This window comes from Lissotriton helveticus, chromosome 8 (genome assembly GCF_964261635.1).
Source record: "Lissotriton helveticus chromosome 8, aLisHel1.1, whole genome shotgun sequence".
In the NCBI taxonomy this organism is placed as follows: Eukaryota; Metazoa; Chordata; class Amphibia; order Caudata; family Salamandridae; genus Lissotriton; species Lissotriton helveticus.
This window is the reverse complement of record NC_136069.1, coordinates 1,495,888,589-1,495,902,852: the sequence shown is the minus strand read 5'-3', so window position 1 is coordinate 1,495,902,852 and position 14,264 is coordinate 1,495,888,589. Positions and strand designations below refer to the sequence as shown.

Below are 14,264 nucleotides of genomic sequence, written 5' to 3'. Positions count from 1 at the left end.
TGGCAATCCTTCTTGCTGTATTCAGTCCAACTTTTTGTTCTGCACACTGAGACTGAGAATCAACCCCATGCAAATCCATCTGTCATCTACTTTGATAGGAACATTTTGATCGAGCTGGCAGATCAGCGGCCCACTGTTTGGGAACACATGCACCCCCAGACTGTGTGAAACAGCTAATGGTTTCAGGCTGGCTGTTAGTTCATGGCACTAACAAAATTGAGTTGCATCCTCTATAAATAAGATGTTTATTTAGGGCCACTAGCCAACAAAATAGTGCAACAATGACCTTAGAATTCGTATATGTCAGGAGATGGAATAGGAAGCTGATCCTCAGGTGGTGTTCGTATCTGCCTTTAACTCCTTTGCTTACAGAAATCTGAGCCATCTGGAAACTATTTCCCTGTTGTGAAATTAAATAAAGACATATTTTAAGTACTCCTTTAATTTTGTCTTTTGCTTTAAGCACCGTACATGGCCAAGGAAAAACTATTTTAATTTTGTTTTATATTTTATCGATTGATTACACTGTCCGAAATTACCTTGAAACTAGTTTTAGATAGAACACTTACAAAAAATATTTCAAATACACCTAAAGATTAAAAAATGGTAGTTCACTAAATGCAAATGGCTTTAAATGTTGACTTAATAAAAAAATGCATTTATATGTATCAGTCAAATGTTTCAGGAAATGTCAGCGATTTTCATTGAGACCCTTTGAAAAGCTGTTGGTAAATCATGCCAACCTCTTTTCAAAACCTATAGTTACGAATGGAACACTGTTGTTGTACAGCTTAAATGCATGAAAAAAGCAGTGTTTCTTCTTGTGCTTCCTCTGCAGTCTTGTGAAAATGCCATTGTGTGCTGGAAGCCAGGAAAAATGGACGATGACATTGATAATATCAGATCCAGCGAGTCAAATGTGACCATCCTTGGACGATTTGACTACAGTCAATGTGATATTTGGTATATGAGGTTTTCAATGGATTTCTGGCAAAAGGTGAGATGCTGTATTTGTTGACTTTGTGATTTAGAAACCACCAGCAATCTAACTATAATTCAGTCCGTGGTAATGCAGCTAGAGAGCGTAGCACGTATGCTTCTTTACATAACCATTTTAATCACTTGTATTTGATTTTGTAAAAGCAGTGGTTTTCATTTTCCTGTTTAAGATCAGTTATTAATGAATGAAATGGGCTCGAAAGTAGTTAATGCACTTAGTATGCTCAACATATCTAATTCTTCCTGAGGTGCATTTCTTTCAAAACTTAGTGTGCAATGGGCATTGAAGCTCTCTGTAGTTTGATGTTTCTGATGCACTAAAATAAGTACGCAAAAGGTGGCTTGCATATCTCTGAGCTGCCTTCAGCACTGTACAATCCAACTGATTCTCTTGCTATAAAATAATTTCTCAAAAATCTGGCCATGTCATGAACATGAAATGCCTTCTGGACCTAGAAGTATTTTTATGGTATTTAATTATTTTCTGTACATGTAGCCTCTGCTATTGAGTTATTAGCGACTATGTATCTTGGAGCAGGTTGAGTATACAGCAACTGAGTGTCTTACCTGTTAAATAAGCTGGACAACCATCAAGCATGGTTTTCTTTTGAGGACCCCTCTGGATTCAACTTATCCTTGATGTTTCTCTTATAGGATAAAGGACCCCTAATGTGTATGAACTATGCGGTCCCGCTTGTTGTAATTGTCTCATATGTACTTGAAGTATATTTAAGCTGTCTGTAGACTTTCCTCCCAGGTGGCACTTTTGCTAGACTAAGACTAACCTTTTTCCAAATGGAAAATATATCTGCATTTTAGGACGATTGCTTGTTTACCTTGCTCCTTGTGCCCTTTGACAAATACCCCTCCATTCCAGTGGGTATCTCAGTGACCACTAAGTGAATAGTTTCACTGTCACTCCTAGGACAAGCAATGGAATCTAGGTCGATGACTGGAAATTTTCACTTTACTGCAGGCTAGATTCACTGAAGTGCTGGTCTGTGGGTAAATAAGCATCAGGCTAAAATGTGAGTGAGGTTTTTCAACAATGAGATCCAACTTGTGGACTATTTGGGCGTAACAGGTGAACCATGGAGAGGCTGGTGACAGTTCACCAGACATGTTCTGTTCTACCATGACAGTTTATCTCAGACTAATGGTCCCACAAGTCGATCCACGGCCTTAGGTGATACATCTTCTAACGTTCCTGAATGCTCTTCACCCTGATGCACTTTTGTGTAGGATTGCAGATTGGGTTAATCTGCATCAAGAAATTATTTTATCAGTCTGAGTGTCTCGTTGCTGCCTTCAGAAGTCTGTGGGACACTTTGGTAGTCATTCCCTTTATCCGGCAGCTACTTTGTATTTTTAGCTGTGGCTTTTGAAGGGAGGAAAGCCTCTGTTTTGACCTGTAGACCAAGGAGCCATAATGTGCGACAATTTTAGTGCAGCGATGCGTGGAAATGCTCAAAGCGTTGGACTAACCCGCTCTGTGTGGCAGTTGGCAGGGCTGGAGATGTGGCGTAATCTCGAGAGCTGCCGACTTTGGAGCTGGGGAAACCAGGTTCGAGTCTCCGGCTCTGTAACACTGCATTCCCAAAAAATAATGTAGACACATGATAATTCTTAATAAAGCAATGGCCTTGCAAGAAAAGGAGATATTGTAGAAATTATTACATGTAAACGCACTCTACCTCTGTCTACAGGTCGACGGACTCTGCTCGAAGTTCAGCATTGTGCACTGCCGGAGCTAATCAGAAAAATATTTAAGTTTCAAAACCTGCTGTCCGACCAAAAAAAAGTACAAGCCCAATCCTTAAATCCTTTAAAAACAAAGCCCAAAATCAAACAAACATCCAACTAAAAAATAGCCCAACAGACGATCGATATCGAATTGCTAAAAGCCTATAAATACATAAACAATGAAGCAAGAGGCACTGCACAAGAGGTTGCACTAATATAAGTTTGGAATTTATAGGAGGGGGAGGGAGAAAAGCTATATTTAAATGCAATCCGCTACGGTTCTGAAGTTGAACACAGGCAAACAGTAACCGAACAGGAAACCAAGAATAAAATAGTCCCACACAGAACAGATGAAGAACTGTAGCGTAATGACAGTACTTAGTCCCTGCTGCATAGGAGGAACTGAAGTGAAAAAAGAGACAGGACTGACCACAAACAAGCAAGGATTTTTAAAGGACACTGACAGACAAATGAAAACCAAAGGCAAGCAATGGGTGGAGTTGGAACTCCACAAAGCAGTTACTACAGGTCGCTAAGCAACTGCGCAAGAGCTGCCTTAGCTAGACCTAGAAATAGTTGGAAAAAAACAATTCCGGACCCAACCTTTGGATGGCGGACTAATGCACAGAATGTGAATCCAAAAATTCTTCAAGCTGCATAACTACACTGACTGGTAAACTGTTTTCTTCAGCCTGTGATGGCCATTCCAAGTATATACTGGGACCTTTAAGGGCATACTCGAGTGAGCTGGACACTGATAACAGAAATGGAACTGTTTTCCATAAACTTAGGTCGGGCTTCGACTAGGGGTTAGTTCATCTCCAAAGGTGGGGCAAAGCAAGATGTAATGTGCAGTGTGGCCTTAATCCCGAAGTTTTTTATAATTTGTCATACGCCATTAGCAGTCGCTACTAGGTAGTTATAGTTGGGACCTAGTTTCCATAGGAAGAGCGTTTTATTTGCCTATAACTTTGGCGCCGTTTGACAAATCCTCACTATTTTCCAAACTAGTTTGCTGCTCCATTTAGCTGCTGTCTTGAAAGTTCCAGAATGATTAGTCAAATGGTTACCGAGAAAAAGGGGAGGGGGGAAGCCTCCAGGACCCCCTCTGGGCCAAAACAGCATTTTGAATATCTTTCCAGAAAAACCCCCCCAAAAAAACGAATTGCAGTCGCCTAGTGCTTCGTTATTAACTAGCCAAAGGGTGGGCCAGGTCCCAGCGACATTTGCAGAATACAAGAAGTCCCCCCCCCCCCCCCCCTCCTTCTTCCCGGGGCTTACTAATGCCCTGGGGACCACAACCACCTCCCCGGGGCTTCATTTCAGGTAAATGCAGGAGAGGCCCCTATGTCCTCCCCGCTGCCCCAGGGACCACTACCTCCCTAGGGCTTATATTTTTTATATATGCAGGGGGCTCTTGGAACCCCAAGTCCTGGGGACCGCCACCTCCCCAGGGCGTTGTGTAAATAATGCAGGGGGTGTGTGGACGTGCCCCCGGGGACTGCACCTTCCTGCGACAAAATTTAAGCAAGGAGGGGGACCGCGCGGTCCTCCTCCTGGAGCTATACATGGCCCTGGATATTCGTTTTGGTGGCAGGTTTAGTGATAATGCATTGTAGATAGCGGTTTGTTTAACATTTAAAGTGGTGGTCCAATTTATCATACAGTACAGTTGAGGGCAAGTCTTTTAATTTTCCTCCAATGCTAGTGCATTGTGCGTTTTGCGTATTGCTTGGGCCTTTAAATGTGACTTAAACTGTTGAATTATTGCTTGTCAATCTAATGAGAAGTGTTCCCTAGATTACAGCACATATACTTTTCTTATCCAACTTGAAGACAAACCCTACAACAATTATAATCTTACACCCCCAGTTTTAGAAAATATCAAACAATCTTATGTCCTTTGTGGTGTAAAAAGCTTATACCAAATTCCCAGATCTGTAAATCTAGTACATTGATTAATAGACTGCCATTGTGGTTTAAAAAAAAGTCTTTAAACATTTTTCTTTCTTTCAAAGATGTTGGCGCTGGGAAATCAAGTTGGGAAACTCTATGTTTGGGACTTGGAAGTGGAAGACCCTCATAAAGCTAAGTATGTTCTGATCAAACGTTATCCTTTACATACGTTTAGAGCAAAAGAAAAATAATTAGTCCAACAAACCGTAAAGTGTACTCCATGGAAAGATAACACAATGTCACTCAGATGGTGTACAGTACATAAGAAACAACTCCCTGCTATACAGAAGATATATATTAAATGTCCAGAGCACCACCAATTAATTAGTATGCAGTCCGTTAGTGTCACAGGTCCAAATTTGTACAACAAAACCACACTTAAAGTTACTACGAGAGACCGATGGTTCCAGTTACTTTATAAAATTCTAAATTTTCTTGTACAATCTGATATTGAAAAACAGCCAACAGGTGTTTCATCATTTTCAACACCTTTTTCAAGGCTGTGACAGAATCAGTGTAGAATTACAGGCAGAGTATCCACACTAAGTGTATAGTGGAAATCTTGTTCCGAGGACCAAAAGCATGAGGTGACCTGTAGAGGATTCACCTGTCACATAGCTTTTTACATTTAACATCCACAACTTTGATTGTATTTTAAGGGCGTATACAAGGACCAAGCTTAATAAGAAACATAAGTAACAAGGATGTCCGCCCAAAGGCACCAAAAAGCCCTGGTAAGCCTAGGTCTGCTGCAGTATCGAGTCCGCGTGTACACGCTGACCTGGATACTGTGCCAGACCTACACTTAGAGTGGATACGCTACTTGTATTTCTACACTTATATTCGATCAGCCTTGAAAAAGTTGTCAAACGAAACACGTGTCTACTGTTTTTCAATATCTGATTGTACAAGAAAGTGAAGAGTTTAATATAACTGAAACAATCGGTCTCTCGTAACTTTGCGAAGTGGGGACTTTGTTGTACAAATTTGGACCTGTCCAACTGACGGACTGCACTCTAATTGGTGGTGCTCGGGGTTTAATATATATCTTTTGTAAAACAATGACTGGTAAATCTACGCATAGGAAAAAGCAAGACAGACTGAGAGGCCAATAGCACAGCTTCCCAGAAGAGACTAATTAATGACACGGAAGGCAATGTCTTAATCACAAGCAACTTTACTCCAGATCTAGACAGGTGGTCTACGTTTGAGGTGGTGACTGCCAGGAAGCAAGGCATGAACAGTAACAACTTTTAAAGCAAAAATTTAGGATTCAGCCATAGGAAAGCATACATATTGGACCTCATGCACCTGCCCATTGGGGCCCTGGCTATTGTTGAACTATTGGGGACCGGGTGCCTAACAATTTCCCATGATTACAATTCTCGTCCTTTTTAAATAACCTATTAAACTATTCTAGACAACAATTTCATGCAAGGTCACAGTATGTGCATTATTTTAAAAAAAAAGGGATATCTCTTACTGAAAAATAAATCTTCCCTTCTGTGTACCTTCCTTTGAAATGAATGCACCCCGAAAAGTATCCCAGCATCTTGATGCGCTCCCTCACAGGTCTTTCAGCTGAATATCTGGTTTGCAAAGAGTGATCTTGCTTTCTAAGCCTTTTTCATAGACCTCTCTAGCAATCCGTGTTATTTTTGCAGCCGAGTCAAATAGCATGCACACCAACAAATTCTCTGTTTGGACCACCTCTAAACAAACTAGTCTCCATTAGCTGCAAGGCTATTTCACAATCTGTCTTCATAAGGTATTTCCTGAAATTTATTCTTAGGATTCCCTCTTCTACAACATTTTGTTCCATTAACCTTTCTCCCACACGTTTTGCAAGTAGCTTTCCATCCATCACATTCCTTCTTATTGGCCAAATGCCCATATTCACCACATCTAAAGCACAAACTCTAAACATTTCTTTCTCAAGATTGAGCAGATTGCCAAATCTTAAAAAGCAACCTGTATTTCTCCTTTTTTTAATTTTTTTTATTACTAGCAGCTTGCTCATTTATCTTCTCCGCACAGGCTAACTAAGCTCACGTGTCTTGGCAACTGTGAGTAGTTGTTAATGAAAGATTATCCTTTTGCCAAAAGGATTCTTAGGGTTTTTTCTGAATTGCAGCCCAGTACTTCCTTGACTGAAGAAGCATTACATAAACTAGCTCTTTTTAGAGCATGGAGTTTCACTTGGGAAGGTGAAAACCAGCTGTCCATCTCCGATTCTCTGTATCTCTTTCCCCACCTCCAGTGATTACCAGCTTGAAAGTTGGATTCATAGCTGCTGAGTAGGAGAGAGCTCATTGACAGCGTAAGGAAGAGCTAAGCTTGCTGTGTTTCCAGTATTTTTCCCCTTGAATGTCTGAGAATAATGTAGAAGTGGGTGATTGGCAGGAACTCATGTATGCTAAGGAAGTTCTACAACACCTTTAAGGTGATGGCATCCTTTGTAGAGATGCCCTCTTTTAAAGGAGCTAATTCCAGTACTGTCTACTGGTGTACACAATTACCAACCAGTTGTGGAGACGAGAGCCTGAGCTAAGAGTTCTGGAATTCACATAAATGTAAACATAATTTGTTTCTCGAATATTGGGGTATCCATCATAGATTCACATGCTTGAGTTATTCCCCGTGGAAGTGGGAGACCCACGGTACATAAAAAGCAGTACGTAATTACTCTAACCTTAAAGTTAGTAGAGAAAAAACATTCATATTAATATCCCGTCCTAGTCATTAGGTATGGTCCAAATTCCAGCTAATCAGGCAACAGTACCTTGTAGAACCCTCTCCACAGTGGCTCCAGACTCAGATTTTCAACCGCATGTCGTGTGAAGGGAGTCTCCATGAGCTCTGCTCAGTACTTTCTCTTGGCCTTCTAGGTTTCTACAGATCTTCAGTTCAACATGTTGTCTTCTAAAAGATCTCTCTTCAGGCATTGTGAGTTGTGGAAACTCATACTTCATTCAGATGATTCCCACCAGAAGTGCATCTACTGCCTTCACCCTGATCACCAGGTGAGAATGTAAAATTTGCAGGACTTCCTCTCAAATGACCCATGAGAGATAGATAGAGAATGATGTTGTCTTCTGTGGCTACAGAAGCTTAAAACTAAAGACAATCCTGTTTCTGATTGTAAGTGATTCCTCACTAAAAACTACAGCTTCTAAGAAAAGGGCTAGTGAGGCGTAGCTGTATCTTTTAAGGCTGCTAAGATGTTGAAAAAACATCACATCTCAAAACCTGAAGATCAGCCTTCATCTTCAAAAAAAGAAACTAGCCTCTCTTAAAGGTCAGTCTGTGCCATCTACGCCTTCTTAATCCTCTTAAAAAATGAAGCAGAAGTCAAGATCTCTTCCAGAGACATGTTTACCTCATATGAAAGATATTCCTTCGACAAAGCAGTTGACGCAGTCGACAAGAACTTCTGTCACCACGACTACGACGTCTACTTTCCTTTCACCTCAGGCTAAGATGATCATGTCATCTGCATCCTCTCCGTTGACGTTAGTCTCTGAGGGTGCAACCTTCATTGACGACAACTTCATCTACTTAATTGACTAAAAAGAAAGTAATTCTGTCAGGACCATCGTCAACTGAAACTTCGTCGCCACTGCGGCTATCAGCGGCCCTGAAAAACAAGTCTCTTTCAGTGACCTTGTTCTCGACGATGGTAGACACGTCGACGGTAGCCTCGTTGACGGTAGATGAAGACTTCAGGTGTAGAAACTAGTCGACGGAAGAACTGTTGACGTAAACTTAATCTACGACAACCTCGTCGGTGGTTGGTTTGACTTCGTCGTTGATGCTAGATCCGTCGATAAAGTAGTCCAAGGGTGATACAGGACTTCTGCTTGAGAGAACACCTTCACAGGAAGTAAAATGGCATATTCATACTTCCTCAAGTAAAGTATCTCCCTGTCCTCCAGAGGAAATATTCGATTACGGAGCAGATGAGGAGCAATTGGAAGATGATGGAATGTTTGGGGTGGCTCGCAGTCCGTTGGACCTTCTCATTAAATGTCAGGAGGAGGTAGATGAGGACTGTGTATTACCCTCAGGCCCCCAACCAGGATAGACAAAGGGAACAAACAATCCAAATGCCTGTTTCTCTAGTCTCAAACTTGCAGCGTTTGGTACAGAATTACTACCGCAGATTCCCTCCTTCAGAGCCGGCGTTCTCAGTTCCCCAGATTACCATTACGCAGCCTTCTTTAATAATTAGATCTTCCCCTCCTGTTTCTCCGTTACCTACAGCAACACAGCAACAGGACCAGGAGCTTCATACAACTGATGAGGAGAGAGAAGAGGGAGAGTTGGATGAGATATGCCTTCCCAACGAAGGGATGACTGTCAGAATCAGACACCTTCGCCTTCCACTCTACCTCCAATAGATTCACCACCTGAGGATATAGGGGGTTTCCATACCCTTATGGAAAGAGCGGCAAAGATTTCAGCTCCCCATGGTAACTAAACAAGCTGATTGTTTCCTGTACGACTTCACATACAGGAATCTTTATCAATAAGGTGAACCTCTATCCTTCCCACCTTTCTTTGTTTGACAAGTGCTAATATGATGATTGAGGTCAGGTATTCTGTACATATACATTGTCCGATACTAGTGTATATGTATACTTTTTTATATATTTGTGTATATATATATATATATATATATATATATATATATATATATATATATATATAGTGATATAAGACTTATACATTTGGTGGGGTACACAATTTTTACATTGTGCACTGTATCTTTTTATGTACTGTAAATCTTTTTATGAACATACGCACCTATGGTACAACTGCTATCTATTCGGATTTAAGCATGTGAATCTATGAAAGATACCCAATTACTGGAGAAGAAACTAAGTTACCTGTAAACGGTGGTTCTCCAGTATTGATATCTTTCATAGATTCACATGCAACCCACCCTACTCCCCTTAGTGGCTCCCCTGTTTTATTTAATCAGTTTATAATACACTTGTGCTTGAAAATCTGGGAGCCTGGAGCCTTTGTGTAGAGGGTTCTAGGGGGTACTGTCGCCTGATTGTCTGGAGTTTGGACCATACCTAATTTAACCTAATAACTAGGACGGGATATTAAGGTGAATGTTTTTTCTCTAACTTTAATGTTAGAGTAATTACTTACTGCCTTTTATGTACCGTGGGTCTCCCAATCTAACGACGGGGAATGATTCAAGCTTGTGAATCTATGAAAGGTACCATTACTGGAGAACCACAGTTTACAGGTAAGTAACGTAATTTCATCTAGGTCACGAAATGGCAAACCGTGACAGCAAGTGATGTATAAAAGTTATTAATTCTCAGTTCAATCTGCGAGCACATGTAGCATAAACACATTAAAGCCAGGCAGAGAGAAAAAAATACACCTTTGAAGCCTCCCTTCAATATTCTCTTTTTTTCTATTCAAAATAAAGATCAGATGGCAAGGAACTCTTCATTATAGACCTTCCATAGTTTCTAAAATGTAATTAAATTGTTCTTACAGATTTTTTGTTCAATTGTACTTTTTATCCACTAACCTATAGGCCTCCTCTTCCTTTCTTTGCAGGTGTACAACACTTACTCATCCGAAGTGCATAGCTGCCATACGACAGACCAGTTTCAGCAGAGACAGTAGCATCCTAATAGCGGTTTGTGATGATGCCACCATCTGGCGTTGGGACAGATTGCGATGAAGACCAGTCCAGGATAATACATTTTGCTCATCTTTTCACCTGCTCATAGTTGCATATTCATTTTCCGGTGTTCAATATCTGGTGCTAAACATAGCTATGTTTACATTCTCTGTGCTTGCCTTGGGTCTAGTGCTTTTAATAAAAAAAGAGTACATATTTTTGTAACAGTTTGTATATTGTCTGTTCCAATTATTTGTAGTACATAATTGTACACTGATACATTTCCTTGGTTAACTTTCTGCTAATTTCAAACTTGTGGAATCTGATGGTTCCATGTACTACTAGACAACAGTGAGCCCCCACTTCCATTTTCTCCACAATTGTAGGCTCTGGGATTATAACACTGACATTTGTTTTTCCTATCTCTACTCTAGAGAGGAATGAGATTGTTTTTTATGGGTGGGGATGAACACCTTCCCCTTTTCTCTAGATACACTTGCAGATACACCATAGTTCTCCTAGAGAGTATCTAGATATGAAATCTAGATTGATGGTGTTGCTGGGGGTAAAGTAAATATTTCTCTGAATATGTGACTGCTCTCTCCCCTAGTGTAGTAGACTGAGCTCTGGCAAATCGATTAGTGTTTTGAAAACCCGTTTTAAAATGTGTTTTTATACAGTACCCTTAATTAGAATGAAGATGTGGGGAGCTGCTTGTTTTAAGATGAACAGTGCAATGTGTTTATTATTGTGCACCTTTAATGTTTTATTCATTATGTGTTTTTATCATTTGTAATGTAGCTACAACCCTTTTTCCAAAATATATATCACTGATCTGCTCAACTTACATCGGTAATGCAGACCTCATCCACCCCCAAAAAAATCACAGCTTTTCTTAACAAACATGTATGTTGAGAAGAAGATAGGGTGTTCTGTGGATTTATTTTCAACTTGGAAAATCCCTTTATCATGTTTGTAATTCTTTACTCCTACCTACTGCTGACCTCCCTTCCCCCAACAGCGGTTTTGTCATTAGATATGCTGCGAAACCTGCAAGGTACCTAAATATCTGTCATTGTTGTTGATCTCCTACAACCCCTCGCCACCACTTTTGCCAAAATCTTCCTGTGCTCTAAATGGTTACAGTCTGGTGTTAAAAATTAACTAACTCATCCTTTAATGTGGCTTGCCTTTTGTAATGTGGTGATATATTTATTGGGCAGTTAAGTCTACCTTACAGTCGTAAGCAGACGTAAATCGATGTCATTCATGTCTTTTTTGCCTCTTCAATTGTTTGTGGTCTTTGTGGTAATGTGTCCATAAAATGTTTGTATTGTGCACTAGGAAAGAAATTTGTCAATTTTAAATTATTAAATACTTTATTAATCAAATGTGTTGTACTGCATAGCCTTTTCACTGAAATGCCAGCTCTCCCACATCACCTATGCATAATCTGTTCTATAAGTAGTTTGTTTTGCAGCTTAGCTGTACGCTGTCATCTCAGTGATGACCTATTTAAAACAAACAAAAAAGCTATTTAGACAACCAGTGCTGTGTATTAGGACATTTGACCTTCTGTTCTTAATTGAGTCCTGACAGTAGACCAATCTAACTTCATGTAGCCAATGAAACACCAGTTTAATCTTATTTATTAAACCAACATCGGGCTACAGTCAGCAGCTTTGTGTGGATACTGTGCACCTAGAGAGAAGTGTAAAACCCATTTGGCATCCACCATTTTAAGTAAACAGCTCCTTTAAGTGTTCTCATAGTGTGGGTGGAGTTCTGGCACCCTCCTTACAAAAATTTAAGCTTGGTGCTGTTGAGAGCACTTCCGCATCTCTTTTGGCCCCACCATAGCATTTGAATGGGGTTGAGGTTGTGACATTCACATGCCCAATTCACAATCTTTTATTTCTCCATCCATTCAGGCCTAGATTTACATGTTTTTGGATTATGCCTCTTTTTGCAGGAGCCACTTTTGGCTGAGCTTAGCTGTTGAACAGGTCTCATATTTTGTAGAATGTGCCAATATAGGGACAAATACACAATAGACTGAATTGTGAGGTGTCCAATTTATGCCTCTGCCTGAATCACCAAACTTGAACCACCATGCTTCACACTTGGTATGAGATACTTGTGGTGAGACGGAGTGCTTGGCTTTTTGCTCTACCAGCTTTACTGGCAAAACTGCTCCACTTTGGAATTGTCTATCCACAGGATTTTTTTCCAGAAGACTGGTTGGATGTTTAGGTGCTGGTTCTTTTTTTGTTTTAGAGGTGTCCTTGTTTAGCCTTTTCCTAATTTTAGACGTGCACTTTAATGTTCATCATATTAACTGAGGACCGTAGATCCCTTTAATTGGCTTTTGACTTTTTGCAGTTTCTAGGTTTTAAGAGTGCCTCTTTTGACATGGTTCGCCTCCACTGTCTGCCTGGAAAAGGATGTGGTTTCGATTGTAGTGCACAGGGTCCCTGTCAACCAAGTCTCCTGTGCCTGTACTTCTTCCCTAAAAACTATTCCACAATTGGACAAGCAATTGGTACCCGGTTGCCTGGGGCATTAGGATTCCTAAAGTAGAGGTAAGTCACCCCTCTACCAGGCTTTCTAGCCCTAATGCAGGTTGTACTACATCACAGGTGTGGGCATAGTTGCATGAGCAGATATGCCCCTACAGTATTTAAGGTCATTCTTGGCTATTGTATGTGCCAGGAAAGCCATAGAGAATACATGGGCTGGACATTTGACAACTAGAGTTCCCCAGCACCATGATGGCATCTCTGAACCCAGAAGTGTTTAGTACCAAACTACTACTCTCAAACCCACACTGATGCCAGTGTGGGATTTATTGAACGATGTACCCAGAGGGCACCTCAGACGCTCCCCCTGAAAACCTACCAACCCTGGTGTGGTCACAGACTGACTGTAGGCAGCCTGTCTTTACCAGACCGGTTTCTTGACCCTGGACCACAAACTGCACATCCTGGGTGCAGGTGTCACACCTCTTCCCCCAGGATGAGCACATTGTACGAGAGGGAAGCTTCAAAGGCCTGCTGCCTTGTTAATCCGACCCCCAGCCTCTTCCTAGCAGCAGATGGCAGGCCACGGATTACACCCACAGTTTGGGTAGGAAAAACTAGAATAGGTGTGCCCACCTCCGACAACTCCACTCCTAAAGATGAACTCCACTCCTAAAGATGGGAAGGCAAGGTGAAGCACATCTTTCAGTCTCCACCATCTTGAAGATGGGGAAATCCCTCCAATCAGGGCTAAGACTGTGCCCCCTCCCACAGGAGGGTGGCATAATTGAGGGTGTAGAAACCCCAGGTAAGGTGCCCATTGGCCCTACCTGCTACTCTCCTAAAACACTGCTAAATTTAGTTTTTAAGTGGCTCCCCGAGACCTCGAAACGAGTTCCTCCTGACCTAAGAAAACGCGGTGCGGCGAAGCATCAAGACAATTACTGACTTGGCTCCAGCCCGTCTCCAGCTTCCAAGACCCTGCAAAGATGACACCTGCCCTGCAGCCAGGGACTTCCCGAACCTGAGGAAGACTGCCTGCTCTTTGACAAACACCAGAGACCCCTGGTTGTGGGATCTATCCTCAAGAAACCTACACAAAGGACTCCAGTACCTTCCTGATCTGCGAGTCCTGCCCACTCTGCACCCAACGCCTTCGGCCTGTGTCCAGGTGGCCCACAGACCCAGAGCAGGTTCCTCAGCGATCCTGACCTCAAGTCCAGTGTTGGCTAACCCCTCCTGGACTCCATGGCGACGCCTGCAGCCTGAATTCAGTGGCTCGCTTATCTTGACCTGCTCCGGTAAGAAGAATTAAATGTCTAAGAACATTCTTGCATCCAAACCCGCGGTGCCTCTATGACCCCTACACACCTGTCTCAAGTCTCTATTCCTGC

General features: G+C 41.6%; 1 protein-coding gene across 1 annotated transcript in view; it reads left to right on the top strand.

Annotated features, from left to right (window-relative positions):
- The window catches only part of EED (embryonic ectoderm development), a 125,331-nt gene extending 114,750 nt beyond the window's left edge, over positions 1–10,581 (top strand). The window contains exons 11-13 of the mRNA XM_078658443.1: positions 839–997; positions 4,761–4,834; positions 10,285–10,581. Of these exons, the coding sequence (XP_078514569.1) occupies positions 839–997; positions 4,761–4,834; positions 10,285–10,411 (360 nt within the window). The 3' untranslated portion in view covers positions 10,412–10,581. The remainder of the gene's footprint in view (positions 1–838; positions 998–4,760; positions 4,835–10,284) is intronic.
- Positions 10,582–14,264: the final 3,683 nt, after the last annotated feature.